Source organism: Macaca fascicularis, chromosome 19 (genome assembly GCF_037993035.2).
Source record: "Macaca fascicularis isolate 582-1 chromosome 19, T2T-MFA8v1.1".
NCBI lineage: Eukaryota > Metazoa > Chordata > Mammalia > Primates > Cercopithecidae > Macaca > Macaca fascicularis.
Genome location: NC_088393.1, coordinates 58,885,218 through 58,899,502, shown reverse-complemented (window position 1 = coordinate 58,899,502; position 14,285 = coordinate 58,885,218). Strand labels below are relative to the sequence as shown.

Genomic DNA, 14,285 nt, shown 5'->3' with positions numbered 1-14,285 from the left:
CGGAACCGAGCAGGGACACGCCCTTCAGAGCCCGTCTCTATGACGTCACCGACAGCCATCGCCTCCCTCTTGGAACAGCACAGCCTGTGGCTCCGCCCCAAGGAACCACTTACACAGAATAGCTCCGCCCTTCGGAACTTTGCCCAATGGGACTTCCCCTCGGGACTCCACCCCTTGTGGACCCGCCTCCTTCACCAGAGCTCACTCCTTCGTGACGTCAGGGGCGCAGTAGCTCCGCCCACGTGGAGCTTGGGCAGTGTCGAGCTCAGCCCCTTGTGGCCCCGTCCTGGGCGTGTCCTGGGTTTGAATCCTGGCGGGGACTTGGGGGGAAAATTGAGGGAGGGTCTGGATACCTTTACAGCCAATGGATGATTTTACAGTAAACGCGGGAAACCGCACCTTCTTTCTGCCTGAGCTGTGAGACGAGTGGAGGGCAAACGGGTGGGCGATGAAGGGCAGATGAGGGCACCGGTACCGCCTTGCAACTCCCCCTTAAACCCCTAGTAAGTCCTGCCTAAAGTCTCTCTCCATCAGCCCTGTTGCAGCAAGACTCCTGGGTTCTGCTTGGGTTGGTCTTGCCGCCTCCAGGGGAAGGGGAAACCAGGTCACAGTGCCTCCCAAACCTGCCTTCCCAGATCCCGGACCTCTCAGGGGGCAGCGGGCGGGGCCTGATCCACCCTCTGGTTTCCGACCCAGGAAGACCTGCCTTTCTTCGGTTCCGGGTTACTGGCAGCAGCCCCTCCTCCCACAAAAGATCAGGTTCCAAGCTGCTCCTTTTAAAAGTACTTAGAATTTAGCCCCCAGCTCCCTCCTCCCTCACACCCAGGAATCCAGGCCCCCAGCCCCTCCTCCCTCAGACCCAGGAGTCTCAGCCCCTAGCAGCCCCCTCCTCCCTCAGACCCAGGAGCCTGGGCCTCCAGCCCCTCCTCGCTCAGACCTAAAAGCCCAGGTCCCAGCCCCTCCTCCCTTAGATTTAGGAGTCCAGGTCCCCAGCCTCTCCCTCAGACCCAGGAATCCAGGTCCCCAGCCTCCTCCCCTCTCAGAACTAAAGTCTTGGCCCCCAGCCCTTTACGTTTCAGATCCTAGAGTCTGAGCACCGACTCCTTCCTCTCCCTAGCCTCAGAAGTCTGAGATTCCAGCCCCTCCTCCCTCAAGATTTCACATTCAGCCCCCTCCGCCCCTTCTCACTCACACCCAGTGTTCCAGTTCCCAGAAGCTCCCCAGGCTCTAGTGCAGGAGGAGGAGGAGCAGGAGGCGGAGATTCCCAGTTAAAAGTCTCCAAAATCGAGCTAAAAGCCTCCAGAATCGTGTACCAGGCAGCGAGAACTGAAGTACTGGGGCCTCCTCCACTGGGTCCGAATCAGTAGGTGACCCCGCCCCTGGATTCTGGAAGGTGAGGTGCAGAGAGAGGTACTCAGACACCGACATCAGGCCCCGGACCCTCCTTCTCCAGATTCCAGGACCTGAGCCTCAGATGCCCTTCTCTCTCCAGACCCAGCAGTCTGGACCCCGGCTTCCTCCTCTCCCAAATTTAGGAGTCCCAGCTCCCTGTTCCCTCAGACCCAGACATCCAGGACTCCCTTCTCCCTTGGAATGTGGGAATCCAGTCCCCCAGCCTCCCCCTTCCTCCAGAGAAGCCCAGAACAGCTCCAGATATTCTCCGCTCCCTTCCCCATCCCCAAATCCAGAACTGGGATTTCAGGCTCCTCCTTCCTGTCTACCGGCCCCGCCCTCTCCATTTACCAGACCTCACCATGGGACGCCCCCGACCTCGTGCAGCCAAGACGTGGATGTTCCTGCTCTTGCTGGGGGAAGCCTGGGCAGGTGAGGAGGGTTGCGGAGGCCTCCGGAGGGCAGGGCTCTGAAGGCAGCAGTGGTGCTGGGGAGTCTGTGGGAATGCCGTGGTGGTTATGTGGGTGCGTGTGCACAAATGTGAAGAGTATGATATGATGCAGGAGCCTCTGTGGGCTTTCCTCAGGGTGGACAGAGGCAAGAAACAGGTAGCAGCAGGTAGGAGGAGGTTCGGTGATGCTGTAAATTGTCTGAATACCTACAGACTGTAGGGGGCTGCTTGCTTGGGGGCATAGATTCACATGGGAGTACAGGGGGCATGTAGACTCAAGTGGAAGCATGTGGGGGCATTCTGGGGTGTGTGACTCTTGTATGATGACACACGGACTGAAATGAGTCTGCCTGTGTGGCAGTGTGTGGATGCCTGGACCTCCCTCACTAAGTTGTACGCGGAGAACTTGCTGTGTGTCCATTTGAACCCACAGTGGCCTTCCCAGCCCTGGCACTGCCCCCAGAGGGTGGCGATCCAACCCTCTCCCTCCTGCTGCAGGACACTCCAGGGCACAGGAGAACAAGGTGCTGGGGGGTCAGGAGTGCCGACCCCATTCGCAGCCTTGGCAGGCAGCCTTGTTCCAGGGCAAGCAACTACTCTGTGGCGGTGTCCTTATAGGTGGCAACTGGATCCTTACGGCTGCCCACTGTAAAAAACCGTGAGTGGATGACGGGTCCCGAGGTCGGCTGAGGCTAAAAGGAAAGAGGGGGCTGGGGTTTCGACTCAGGAAGAAGAGAGCTGAGGACTGGACTCCTGGGTCTGAAGGAGGAGGGAACTGGGTTCAATACCACTGCCTGGGTCCCAAACTATTCCCGCCATTACAGGAAATACACAGTACGCCTGGGAGACCACAGCCTACAGAAAAAAGATGGCCCAGAGCAAGAAATACCTGTGGTTCAGTCCATCCCACACCCCTGCTACAACAGCAGCGATGTGGAGGACCACAACCACGACCTGATGCTTCTTCAGCTGCGTGACCAGGCATCCCTGGGGCCCAAAGTGAAGCCCATCAGCCTGGCAGATCATTGCACCCAGCCTGGCCAGACGTGCATCATCTCGGGCTGGGGCACTGTCACCAGTCCCCGAGGTAGTGGGCTTGTCCACTAATGGGAGGGAGAGGAGGATCTGGTTGGCTCAGTGGACCCCAAGCTATTGGCAAATCTTGGTCCCCCAGAGGGAGACAAGGAAGGGAAAGTGATCATGATGTTGAGATTCACAAGCAGGAGTCATATTAGAAGCCTCGAAGACTAGACTACTAACAAGAGTGGTGAGAGAAAGAGGACCAACTAGCAGATTGCTAAGCAGGGCCAGAAAAGCCTCCTTTATGGCAGAGAGCGCTATCCTATGAGACCTTTGGTTGTATAGGATTTTATATAATCTTAACACACTTGGGATATTTGGACTTCTCAGAGGCCCAGGAAAAGAGGCTCCTAAGCACCTTCCCCCCGACCCTCCTCCTTTTTTTTTTTTTTTTTTTTGCTGGGGGAGACAGTTTCACTCAATTGCCCAGGCTGGAGTGCAGTGGCATGATCTCAGCTCACTACAATCTCCGCCTCCCGGGTTCAAGTGATTCTCGTGCCTCAGCCTCCCAAGTAGCTGGGATTACAGGCACTCGCCACCAAGCCCAGCTAATTTTTGTATTTGCTATAGAGATAGGGTTTCGCCATGTTGGCCAGGTTGGTCTCAAACTCCTGACCTCAAGTGATCCGTCTGCCTCGGCCTCCCAAAGTGCTGGGATTACAAGCATGAGCCACTGCCCCCGGCCTTTTTCTCCTTCTTGAACCCAGGAAACCTGGGCCCTGGTCCCCTCTTCCCTCAGAACCAGGAGTCTAGGCCCTTCTTCTCCCAGGCTCCAGCAGTCCTAGCTCCCTCTTGACTCTGGACCCCAGAGTCTGGACCTCCAATGAAGCTGTCCCTTTGGGACTCCAGAATCCAGACAGCCCCTCGTCTTCCTTCACAGTGAAAACATTGGGACTCAGCTCAGAGAGTCAAGGAACTTCTCCAGGAAGTGGCAAAATTGGCATTCGGGTCCCTGCCTGCCTCGCTCCTGCTCTGAATGCTTCGGATGAGACAGTTTGCTGCTGTAGAAACACACATGCTCGCAAATCAAGTAGATCAGTTCAAACTATCGCTCTGCCCCTTCTCCCTGGGCAAATTCCTTTCCATCTCTGAGCCTCACTTTCCTCATCTGCAAAATGGGAATCACTAACCAATAGATTTTTTTAGCTACGTGAGGGTTCAGGTTCCATCAGTTTTCTTCATTGTGTTCTAGTGCTCAGAAAGCCTGCTACATGGTAGATGCTCAATAAATATTTGTGGAATGGATGGCTGGATCAATAAATAATGAAATGAATGAATGCATCCCTCCTTCAAAGCGATGTTGGGAGGATTAAATGAGATTATGAGCATATTGCTTTTGGCACGTAGAGATGCCAGATGGAAGTTTTTCCCCCTCAGAGAGGCTTTGAAGAAGTCTATTCCTCAAAAGAGGTTAATAAAAAAGATCAATTCCACTTTCAATCATTAATTCAACTCTTGTTTATTGAGCACCTATTATGCCCCAGGTGCTGTTGCAAGCACTGGATACACAGCCATGAGCAAACTGTACAAAGTTCTTGTCGTTATGGAGTTGCAAGCTAGGTAGGAGAAACAGACAATAAGCAAATACACATAAAATAAAATATTAGAGTTAAGTGCTGTAAGGAAATATTGTGGAGCGTAAAAAGATAGGGAGTAATGCAGGGATGGTATTTTTTAATTCGAGTGATCAGGGAAGGCTTCCAGGAGGAGGTGACATTTGGAAGGAGCAGAATTTAGCACAGATTGAGGACCTGGCTGTCTGACGGCAGGAAGACTGGAAAGAGAGGCTCAGAGGTGTCATAAAGGGGCACCTCCAAGTAACCCCCCTGCCCCTTGATTTGAAATTGGCTCAGGGCAAGAAAAAACATGTGAGATCTGAGGGCTCCTCTTTAGATGGAGAAAGCCCAATAGCAGCGAGTACAGCTTTGTTTCATGTGGTGAGAAGTGAGGTCCCCTGTGCAGAGTGTCAGAAAATTCCCCCAGGCAGCTGGAAAACTCCCCCATTACATCCTGGAAAGAAAGGGGTTCGATCCAGACAGGGATGAAGGCAAATGGCTGCTCTCTCAGGGAATCTTACAACCTCTTCCCCCTCAGAGAATTTTCCTGACACTCTCAACTGTGCAGAAGTAAAAATCTTTCCCCAGAAGAAGTGTGAGGATGCCTACCCAGGGCAGATTACAGATGGCATGGTCTGTGCAGGCAGCAGCAAAGGGGCTGACACGTGCCAGGTGAGCGATTTCTGAGATCTTCCTCCTCACTCATCCCTCATTGCCCTCTAGAGGTTCAAGGCTTGGATGGGGGTGGGGGTGGTAAGGGGAGTGACCCCAAAGACTTAGCACCCGGAGTGGTCGCCCCTATCTCTATGGAGTGGGAGCCAGGTTCAGAGAAGGCCAAACTTTCTCTGAAAGTCACACCGCATAGGGGTTAGGAGCATTTAATTGCTTCTGTTTTCTTTCGAACCTTTACCTACAGGACAGGGTGCAGAGTTGGGGGCTATAGAGGGTGGGGTAGATGTCCAGGAAGGAGAGAGTCTGAGGCTAGAGGTTAGGCGAGTTCCCTGCTCTCGTTCCCAGCATTACATCATAGAATTTGTGCCGACTTTACCACTGGCCAGGTGATCAGCCACTTTTCTTTGAGACCGGGCTAGAATCCCAAGGCTGGTTCCCTTCTGTGATTGGTTCCTTGCGAGACAATGGTGTCTTCCCAGTTGGCTGGGGGAAATGGTGCCATTGACTTCAGTGCCTCCTCAATGAGCTCCCATCCCTTCCTCTTGGGACTGATTATAGCTATAACTCTCTCTTCTAACCGCAACTTCGCTGTTCCTAGCACTTACCCCTGGCTTTGTCCCCTTCCTGGAAGCCCCACCGCCTTTGCCAATGATTGGTCCCTAAAGACAATGCTTTCTTCCCCATGGGCCAACAATGGAGTCATTTCCATCAGCGATACTGCCATGAAAGCTAGTCTCTCTGGATTGTTCTATAGAAACGGTGTCTTCCACAAAGATCTCAGCCATTGTCCCTTGGGGATATGGGGGGGGGGGGTGTGTGTGTGTTCACAAGAATCTTGATCCTTTCTCCTGTGTTTGGCAACTGCAATCAATGATGCCTTCACTATTGACCAGGAATGGAGGAAACTTAAGCTCAGTCCTCTACATGTAATCCCTACCGTCTTCTCCCTGGATTGGACCCTCGAGAACTTTTTTTTTTTTTTTTTTTTTTTGAGACAGGGTCTCGCTCTGTTCCCCCAAGCTGGAGTGCAGTGGCACAATCTTGGCTCACTGCAGCCTCTGCCTCCCGGGTTCAAGCAATTCTCCCACCTCAGCCTCCCGAGTAGCTGTGATTACAGGCGTGCACCACCACGCCCAGCTGATTTTTGTATTTTTAGTAGAGACAGGGTTTCACCATGTTGGCCAGGCTGGTCTGGAACTCTTGATTTCAAGTGATCCGCCTGCCTCGGCCTCCCAAAATGCTGGGATTGCCGGGGTGAGCCACCAAGCCTGGTTGGGATTTCATTCTTTCCCCTCTTCTGTCAGTGTTTTGACCACTACCCTTAGACACCACGTCTGTCTGTACATGGAATTCCCAAGCCCTGTCCTGACTGGTCTCAGGGGACAATGCTTTTACCCCCATTGGCTACAGGGGACCAGTCATGTTAAAGAATTGGTAAAACGCTGGCACAGCAGGAAAAGGGATGTTGTGGACATCTCAGATGCAACCCTGTTCTCATTCTCCCTGTCTAGGGCGATTCTGGAGGCCCCCTGGTGTGTAATGGTGCACTCCAGGGCATCACATCCTGGGGCTCAGACCCCTGTGGGAGGTCCGACAGACCTGGTGTCTATACTAACATCTGCCGCTACCTGGACTGGATCAAGAAGACCATAGGCAGCAAGGGCTGATTCTGGGATAAGCACTAGATCTCCCTTAATAAAACCAGCCATCTCTGGTTCCTCGCCTGTCTGTGTTTTGGCCCTGCGGGGAGGGCTGGATGGGGATCCAGGGTTGTTCCTGCTGGCAGGCTAGGTGGGGATCTGCAGAGACCAAGTTCTCATGGTCACTTTGGCCATCACCACTGCCTAAAGTGATCCCTCATTTTCCTGGAAGAACTTGGGTAAGAGCTTTATTTCACGGGAGAAAACACACAGGTTTTCAAACATTCAGTGGGTTGGTATGTGAAAGACAGTTTTGAAAGAGTTTGTGTTTAGTTTTCCTGAGCAAAGTGTTCGAAAGCTTTGGAGGTAAAATTTTCCACGTTTAAAAAACTAATTGGCCAGGCACGGTGGCTCAAGTCTGTAATTCCAACACTTTGGGAGGCCAAGGCGGGTGGATCACCTGAGGTTAGGAGATCAAGACCAGCCTGGTCAACATGGCGAAACCCCGTCTCTACTAAAAATACAAAAATGAGCCAGGTTTGGTGGTGGGCGTCTGTAAACCCAGCTAACTCAGGAGGCTGAGGCAGAAGAATCGCTTGAACCCAGGAGGCAGAGGTTGCAGTGGGCCGGGGATTGTGCCATTGTACCCCAGACTGGGTGACAAGAGCGAGACTCGGTCTCAAAATAATAGTAATAATAATAATAATAATAATAATAGTGCCGGCTATGGTGGCTCATGCTTGTAATCCCAGTACTTTCACAGGCTGAAGTGGGAGGATCACTTGAGCCCAGGAGTTCAAGACCAGCCTGGGCAACAATGTAAGATCTCACCTCTATTTTATTTAAAAAATAATAATAACAAAAAAGGAAAGAGAAAAAATTGTGAGATATGCATAGAAAAGAGTGCAGAAAATATATGAAGAGCTTAAATATTCACAAATGAACAACCATGAAACCACCACTCGGGTCAAAAATCTTGAGAGCTCCCAAAAGTCCAGATAGAACTCTTTCTCACAGCCTAGATCCATCTGGTGGTGTCTGCTGTGGTAGAAGGAAATGAGTGGTGTGTGCAAACTGAAAGGGCATTTTGGGAAGTTTTCATTAAAGCAAAGGCTTAACATAACTTGTTTTAGGGAAAGATGAGTGTGAAGGAGGTAGTTATTACAAGGATATAAATAGTCACTCTCCTAGTGGTGCAGGTCAGGTGAGCCCAAAACTGGAGCACTGCCCAAAAGTAGCAGAGGCACTGCTCCTTGCAGAGCAGGGCTACCCCATAGGCATTGAGCACAAAGTAGCAGCTCAGGGCCAGTTCTGTAGTCATATTTAGTCCCATTTTCAATTACATGCAATTTAAGGGTTGGGTTATTCAGAAATTTCTAGAAAAGGGCTGGTAAATTCTGAGTGTTGTCATGGCAATGGTAAACTGTCATGGTGCTGGTGGGCACATCTTATGGAGAGGTGCTTTTGGTGCCTTTTCCCTGTTCCAGCAGTCTTCAGTCTAGTCCAGAGTCAAACCCCGCCTCCTCTTTCACTAGGATCTCTCAGATAATAGTCTCAGGAAAGAGAATATGATCCGTCTTGCTCACCTTTTCTTCTTCAGCCATATCATTGGTCACTGAATGGCCAATCATTTGATCGCATCCCAGTCAGGTGACCAAATCTTAGCCAATCAGTGGCTACTTGGAGTCATGTGCTATGAAACATGGCCACTTAGTGCTATGAGAAGGCAGTGCCCCACAAGGGGCCTGGGTGTGTGAGATACCTTGCATTCATCAATCTTCCTGATGTTTTATGACAGTTCCCCCATACCAGAAATTCTGAGGAAGCCTTTCAAGCATGGCATTAAACTTCTGATGCCAGGGATGCATTTCTGGGTGGACATCTCCACTCAAAGAATTGTTTTATAATTTTTATTGTGGAAAATTTCAAACATATGTAAAATAGAATAACATAATGTATCTTCATATACCACCATCCAGCTTCGATAATGAATGCAAGGTCTGGTGCAGTGGCTCCTGCAACCCCAGCACTTTGAAAGGCCGAGGCACGAGGATTGCTTGAGCCCAGGAGTTCAAGACCAGCCTGGGCAACATAGGGAGGCTCTGGTCTCTACAAAAGATTAAAAAATTAGCCGTGCATGGTGGCATGCATCTGTGGCCCCAGCTACTCAGGAGGCTGAGGTGGGAGGATCACTTGAGCCTGAGAGGTTGAGACTGCAATGAGCTATGATTGTACCACTGCACTCCAGCTTGGGTAATGGAGTGAGACCCTGTCTCAACAAAAAAAGAAAAAAGAAAAAAAAAAGTTAATGCAAAACCAATTCTTGTTTCACCTATACTCCCACCACACACTTCCCTAATGCCAGAATATTTTGAAGCAAATCTCAGTCATCACATCATCTCATTCTTAAATATTTTAGTATGCATTTTTAATACAGGGGATGGCAAATTACAGCTGTTGGACCAATTTCCCTGCTCTAAAAATACTTTTTTTTTATTTTTTGAGATGGAGTTTCGCTCTTGTTGCCCAGGCTAGAGTGCAATGGCGTGATCTCAGCTCACCTCAACCTCTGCCTCCTGGACTCAAGCAATTCTCCTGCCTCAACCTCCTGAGTAGCTGGGATTACAAGCATGCACCATCACGCCCAGCTAAAATTTTTTGTATTTTTAGTAGAGACAGGGTTTCTCTAGTTGGTCAGGCTGATCTTGAACTCCCGACCTCAGATGATCCATCCACCTCGGCCTCCCAAAGTGCTGGGATTACAGGCATGAGCTTGATAAGGAATAGTAACAAAAAAATTTGTACTAAATTATCATTACTACATTTTGAATTTCATCAATTAAAAATTGTGAATTTTTTTTCTCTCTTGCTATTAAATATCTACATAGTAGCTTCCATTTTTCTCTCTTAGTCCACATAGGCTAAAGAATTTACTGTGTGGCCCTTTATTTTAAAAATTTGCGAATCCTTGTTCCAAAAGAGATTTGTTTTAAACATAACCAGCTTACATTATCACACCTTACACAGTTGATACTTTCTTAGTATCATCCAATGCCCAGGAGATTTTTTTCTATTTTGAGACAAGGTCTTACTCTGTTGCCCAGGTTAGAGTACAGTGAGCATTGCACAAACAATGCTTAAGGCAGTTTCTACCTCCTGGGTTTCAGCCATCCTCCCATCTCAGCCTCCTGAGTAGCTGGGACCACAGGCATGTGCCACCACGCCCAGCTATTGTTGTTGTTTTTTTTTTTTTCGGTAGAGCTAGGACTCTACCATGTTGCCCAGGCTGGTCAAGGAGAACTTTAATGTCTCCAATGGAATATAAGCCTGAAAAGACTTGGTGATTGATTTATTCAATCTTAGGTACTAAGGAGGGGCATGGAGGGAACATAGCAGCTACTAACAGAAACAATCTCCTTTCTCTTGGCATCTTGATATTAATCCCAGGGAGGAACTCTAATTGGTCCAATTTGAACTGGGCCAACCCCTTGAATCTGTCATTGTTGCCAGAGAGAAAACACTAGTCTTGTTGGCTTGGCCTGTGTCATTTCTCCACCTCAGGGGTGGGTGGAGTTGGAGAACTATAATTGACAGTTTCACCGCGACTATAAGAAATAAGGCGGCATCTCCCCCAAAAGAAATGGGGTTCTGCCGGGAGGCGGAGGTTGCAGTGAGCAACAACAACAACAACAAAAAAAAGAAAGAAAGAAAGAAAGAAAGAAAGAAAGAAAGAAAGAAAGAAAGAAAGAAAGAAAGAAAGAAAAGAAAGAAAGAAAGAAGACAAAAGGAGGAAGAGAATCCGCGAAGTATGAAACAATGGGCCATCAGAACCCATGGGCTGAGTCAGGAGGTACGAGGGTCACAGTGTTCAGAATCCCTCAGGGAAGGGCACAGCTGGCAAGATTGTCAGATGCTAGTTCTCAGGTGTGATCATGAGCTGGAAGATGAGTCATTTAACAAAGGCTCAGGACATAGGTCTGAGGGCGACAGAGATACAGGGCTGGGTGTCTGGGTGAGACTTAGCAACAGGTGCTGAGACTGAATGCAAAGGGCACAGGGGGCCTGGATTTGGGCCTCTCTCTGACATGGGGGTATGCATCATTAATAGACCAAGGGTGATCCAAGTCTGTTTTGAACCAAATGAGACTCAGAGGGTACATGTGGATGTAACAGGGAAATTTCCTTCTCAGAGTATGGATTTGTGCAGTAGTGATACCACGGGCCTTTGAATCCCAATGGTGAAATTCTGACTTTCCTTTTTTTTTTTTTTTTTTTCCTGAGATGGAGTCTTGCCCTGTCACCCAGGCTGGAGTGCAGTGGTGCAATCTCGGCTTACTGCAACCTCTGCTTCCTGGGCTCAAGTGATTCTCCTGTCTCAGCCTCCTGAGTAGCTGGGAGTATAGGCACGTGCCACCACATCTGGCTAATTTTTTGTATTTTTAGTAGAGACAGGATTTCACCATGTTGGCCAGGCTGGTCTCGAACTCCTGATCTCAAGTGATCCACCCACCTCGGCCTTCCAAAGTGTTGGGATTACAGGCTTGAGCCACCGCACCTGGCTGAATTCTGACACTTCTGACTCCTTAGCTCTGTGACTTTGCTCAAGTGATCTAGCCTTTTTTAAAATCTCCATTTTCTCATCTATAACATAGGGATGATGGGGCAAGGGGCAAAAAATAAAAGTGAAATGGAGATAACAATCCTCACCTGGACCGATGTGAGGAAAACAGACGAGGTCTACGAAGCACCTGACACACCACACTAAATATAGGGGGAAAATAAAAATGGGAGCTGCTTCTTCATTCCATGGGTGATGGGCTGAGGGAACTCTTGTTAATTCAGTACCTGTTGCGTGCCCATCAATTTCCCATTCATAATTTTATTTAATCCTCCCATTTGCCTCGATAAATAGGTTTTGCTCTCTTCCACTTTGGAGAGGGGCAAAGCCAGACTCAGAAAAATGAAGTCACTTACCCGAAGTCACAGGGTGGGCAACCAGGATTCAAATTTGGGTTGAAGGTCCAAGTTCTTTCTAGTTCTTTCTGTCACACCGCATGGTGGAATGGCTCAGGGATCAAGGCGGGACTGAATCTAAGGCCTGTGGACCTGTAGATGCCAGAGGTTTGCAGACTAGTATTTATTTAAGTACCTCCTATGTTCTCCGGTCAGGGCGGGGTGCTGGGAAAAAAAAAAAAAAAAGAACCCCACACACATTTCCTCTGCTTGTGATGACCAGTGTTTGGCAACAAAATCAGGTTAAATAATTAGGAATATAATTTACAGAATGATAGATGATGAAAAGCAGAGGATAGACGTTTTGGTGACTTAGGAGTGAATAGCAGGGCTCTAGAGTAGCCCGGCTCCTTCCTCTTTCTAACAGGTGCTGAGGAGGCAGAGGACTGAGGGAGTAGAGAATCTAAGGATGAAGATGCAGGCAGTAGATAATACACTAGAAGTCTTGCTACCATTTCTCTCTTTGAGAAGCCGGAAAGATACAGATTGCTGAGTCATGGAGCTGTGTGGTCAACTGGGCTGCAGTCTGCTTCTCCTTGATTTGGGGGTCCAGGTCAGGAATGTTGACACCCTTCACGATCAGAGTCCTGCTATGGAATGGGCAGGGCTAGATGTCCAAGTTCTGGGATCTAATTTTGGATTTGATGAGAGTAAATGTGTCAGAAGATTTTGGGACTCGGCTTGAGTTGGGTATTATAGCATCAATGTTAGCAAGGTTGGCAGACTTTATTTTAGAGTGTTTGCAAAATGAAGGGTCAAAGTTATGTGGGGAGCTGGAGAAATAAAAACAGAATTGGGAAAAGAATTGGGGATGGAAATGAGAATGGGATGTTAGGTAGCAATTGGATTAAGGATGAGAATAGGGGTGGGACCGGGGTGAGAGTGTTAGAACTGGTGTTAGATGTGAGGGGATGGGTTCATGGGGGAGGATATGAATGTGGGCTTCCTAGAATATGATGGGAATGGAGACTAGTGTCTGGATTATCCTGGGGCAGGTTTGATACTCAGGCTATGGTGACATTCACTGCTCAGGTCACGGTTGAATTTGGCTTGTGGCTAAAGTTTCAGGATTCAGGTCAGGAGGGTTAAGGTTGGTTGAGGTCTGGATCCTAGCCTGAGTTGATATTTGCAGTCAAGAACTCAGTCAAGGTTTAGGTTATTGGTTGAGATACAAATCGGAGTTGATCAAGGATAAAGCAGAATTTGAGGTTCAGGATTGGGTACAGATTAAGGTTTGGGGTTAAGACTGGAGCTTACTAAAAAGTCAAAAAAACAATAGATGTTGGCATGGATGTGATGAAAAGGAAATGCTTCTACACTGCTGGCGGGAATGTAAAGTAGTACAACCTCTATGGAAAACAGTATGGCTATTTCTTAAAGAACTAAAAGTAGATCTACAATTCAATCCAGAAATCCCACTACTGGGTACCTACCCAAAGGAAAAGAAGTCACTATATCAAAGACACATACACATATATGTTTATCACAGCACAATTCACAATTGCAAAGATATGGAACTAAACTAAGTGCCCATCAGCTGATGAGTGGATAAAGAAAATGTGATGTGTATGCACCATGGAATACTACTCAACCATAAAAAGAATCAAATAATGTCTTTTGAAGCAACTTGGATGGAGTTGGAGGCCATTATTCTAAGTGAAGTAACTCAGGAATGGAAAACCAAATGCCTTACATTCTCACGTATAAGTGGGAGCTAAGCAGTGGGTACACAAAGGCATACCAGGTGGTATAATGGACATTGGAGACTCAGAAGGGGGAGGGTATGAAGAGAATAAGGGATAAAACACTATAAACATTGGGTACAATGTACACTACTTGGGTGATGGATGCACTAAAATCTCAGACTTCACCGCTATACATCTATGTAACCAAAAGCCACTCATACCCCAAAAGCTATTGAAACAAACAAACAAACAGACTGGGGCTTATGTCAAAATACGTGTTCGGAGTTGTGTCAAAGTAAAGGTTGGAGTTAGAGTTCTGCTTGAAGTCAGGGTCTGAGGTCTATTCTTACCATTTCAGAACCATTTGATCCTATCTCCCATGTCTCCTCAATGAATGGCGTCACTGTCCATCCAGCAAGAGACTTTGAAATCTTAACATCTCCCACTACCTCAACACAACCCTCGTTCTGTCTATCACCAAGGCCTGTTGGTTCTGTCTCCTAAGTGCATTTTGAATCCATGTACTTAACATTGTCTCCACCTTTCAACCACCTGTATCCAAGTCACCATCTTCCCTCGTCTAGACAACAACAATGACTTCCCCCTATGGTTGCCCAGTATCTTCACATCCCACCCAAAGCCAAATTTCACACAGCCGCCAGGTTGATGTTTTGAAAATACAAATCTTGTTATTTTATTTCCCTGACTAAGGTTCAAATGGTTCTTCATTATCCATAGGATAAAGCAAGACTCACAATGACATACAGAGCTTGTCATTATGTGGTCCCAGTTAAGC

General features: G+C 48.3%; 1 protein-coding gene across 6 annotated transcripts; it reads left to right on the top strand.

The window, feature by feature from the left end:
- Positions 1–1,297: 1,297 nt before the first annotated feature.
- Positions 1,298–6,866, top strand: KLK8 (kallikrein related peptidase 8). Of its 6 annotated transcripts, none has more exons than XM_045379636.3 (7): positions 1,298–1,393; positions 1,747–1,824; positions 2,342–2,501; positions 2,668–2,930; positions 3,804–3,953; positions 5,018–5,151; positions 6,663–6,866. In XM_045379636.3, the coding sequence occupies exons 2-7, from the start codon at positions 1,755–1,757 to the stop codon at positions 6,816–6,818; spliced, it is 933 nt and encodes a 310-aa protein (XP_045235571.2). In that variant the 5' UTR covers positions 1,298–1,393; positions 1,747–1,754; the 3' UTR covers positions 6,819–6,866. The 6 variants fall into 6 exon arrangements, with proteins under 6 accessions (XP_045235571.2, XP_045235574.2, XP_045235573.2 ...); XM_045379639.3 differs by having other exon boundaries at positions 1,703–1,824; XM_045379638.3 differs by having other exon boundaries at positions 1,689–1,824.
- Positions 6,867–14,285: the final 7,419 nt, after the last annotated feature.

Bases quoted from the DNA above. Each gene is read 5' to 3' on its own strand.
- KLK8 (XM_045379636.3), top strand. From the start codon at position 1,755: ATGGGACGCCCCCGACCTCGTGCAGCCAAGACGTGGATGTTCCTGCTC. The intron at 1,825-2,341 runs GTGAGGAGGGTT...CTCCTGCTGCAG, and splicing joins GCTGGGGGAAGCCTGGGCAG to GACACTCCAGGGCACAGGAG. The intron at 2,502-2,667 runs GTGAGTGGATGA...CCGCCATTACAG, and splicing joins GCTGCCCACTGTAAAAAACC to GAAATACACAGTACGCCTGG.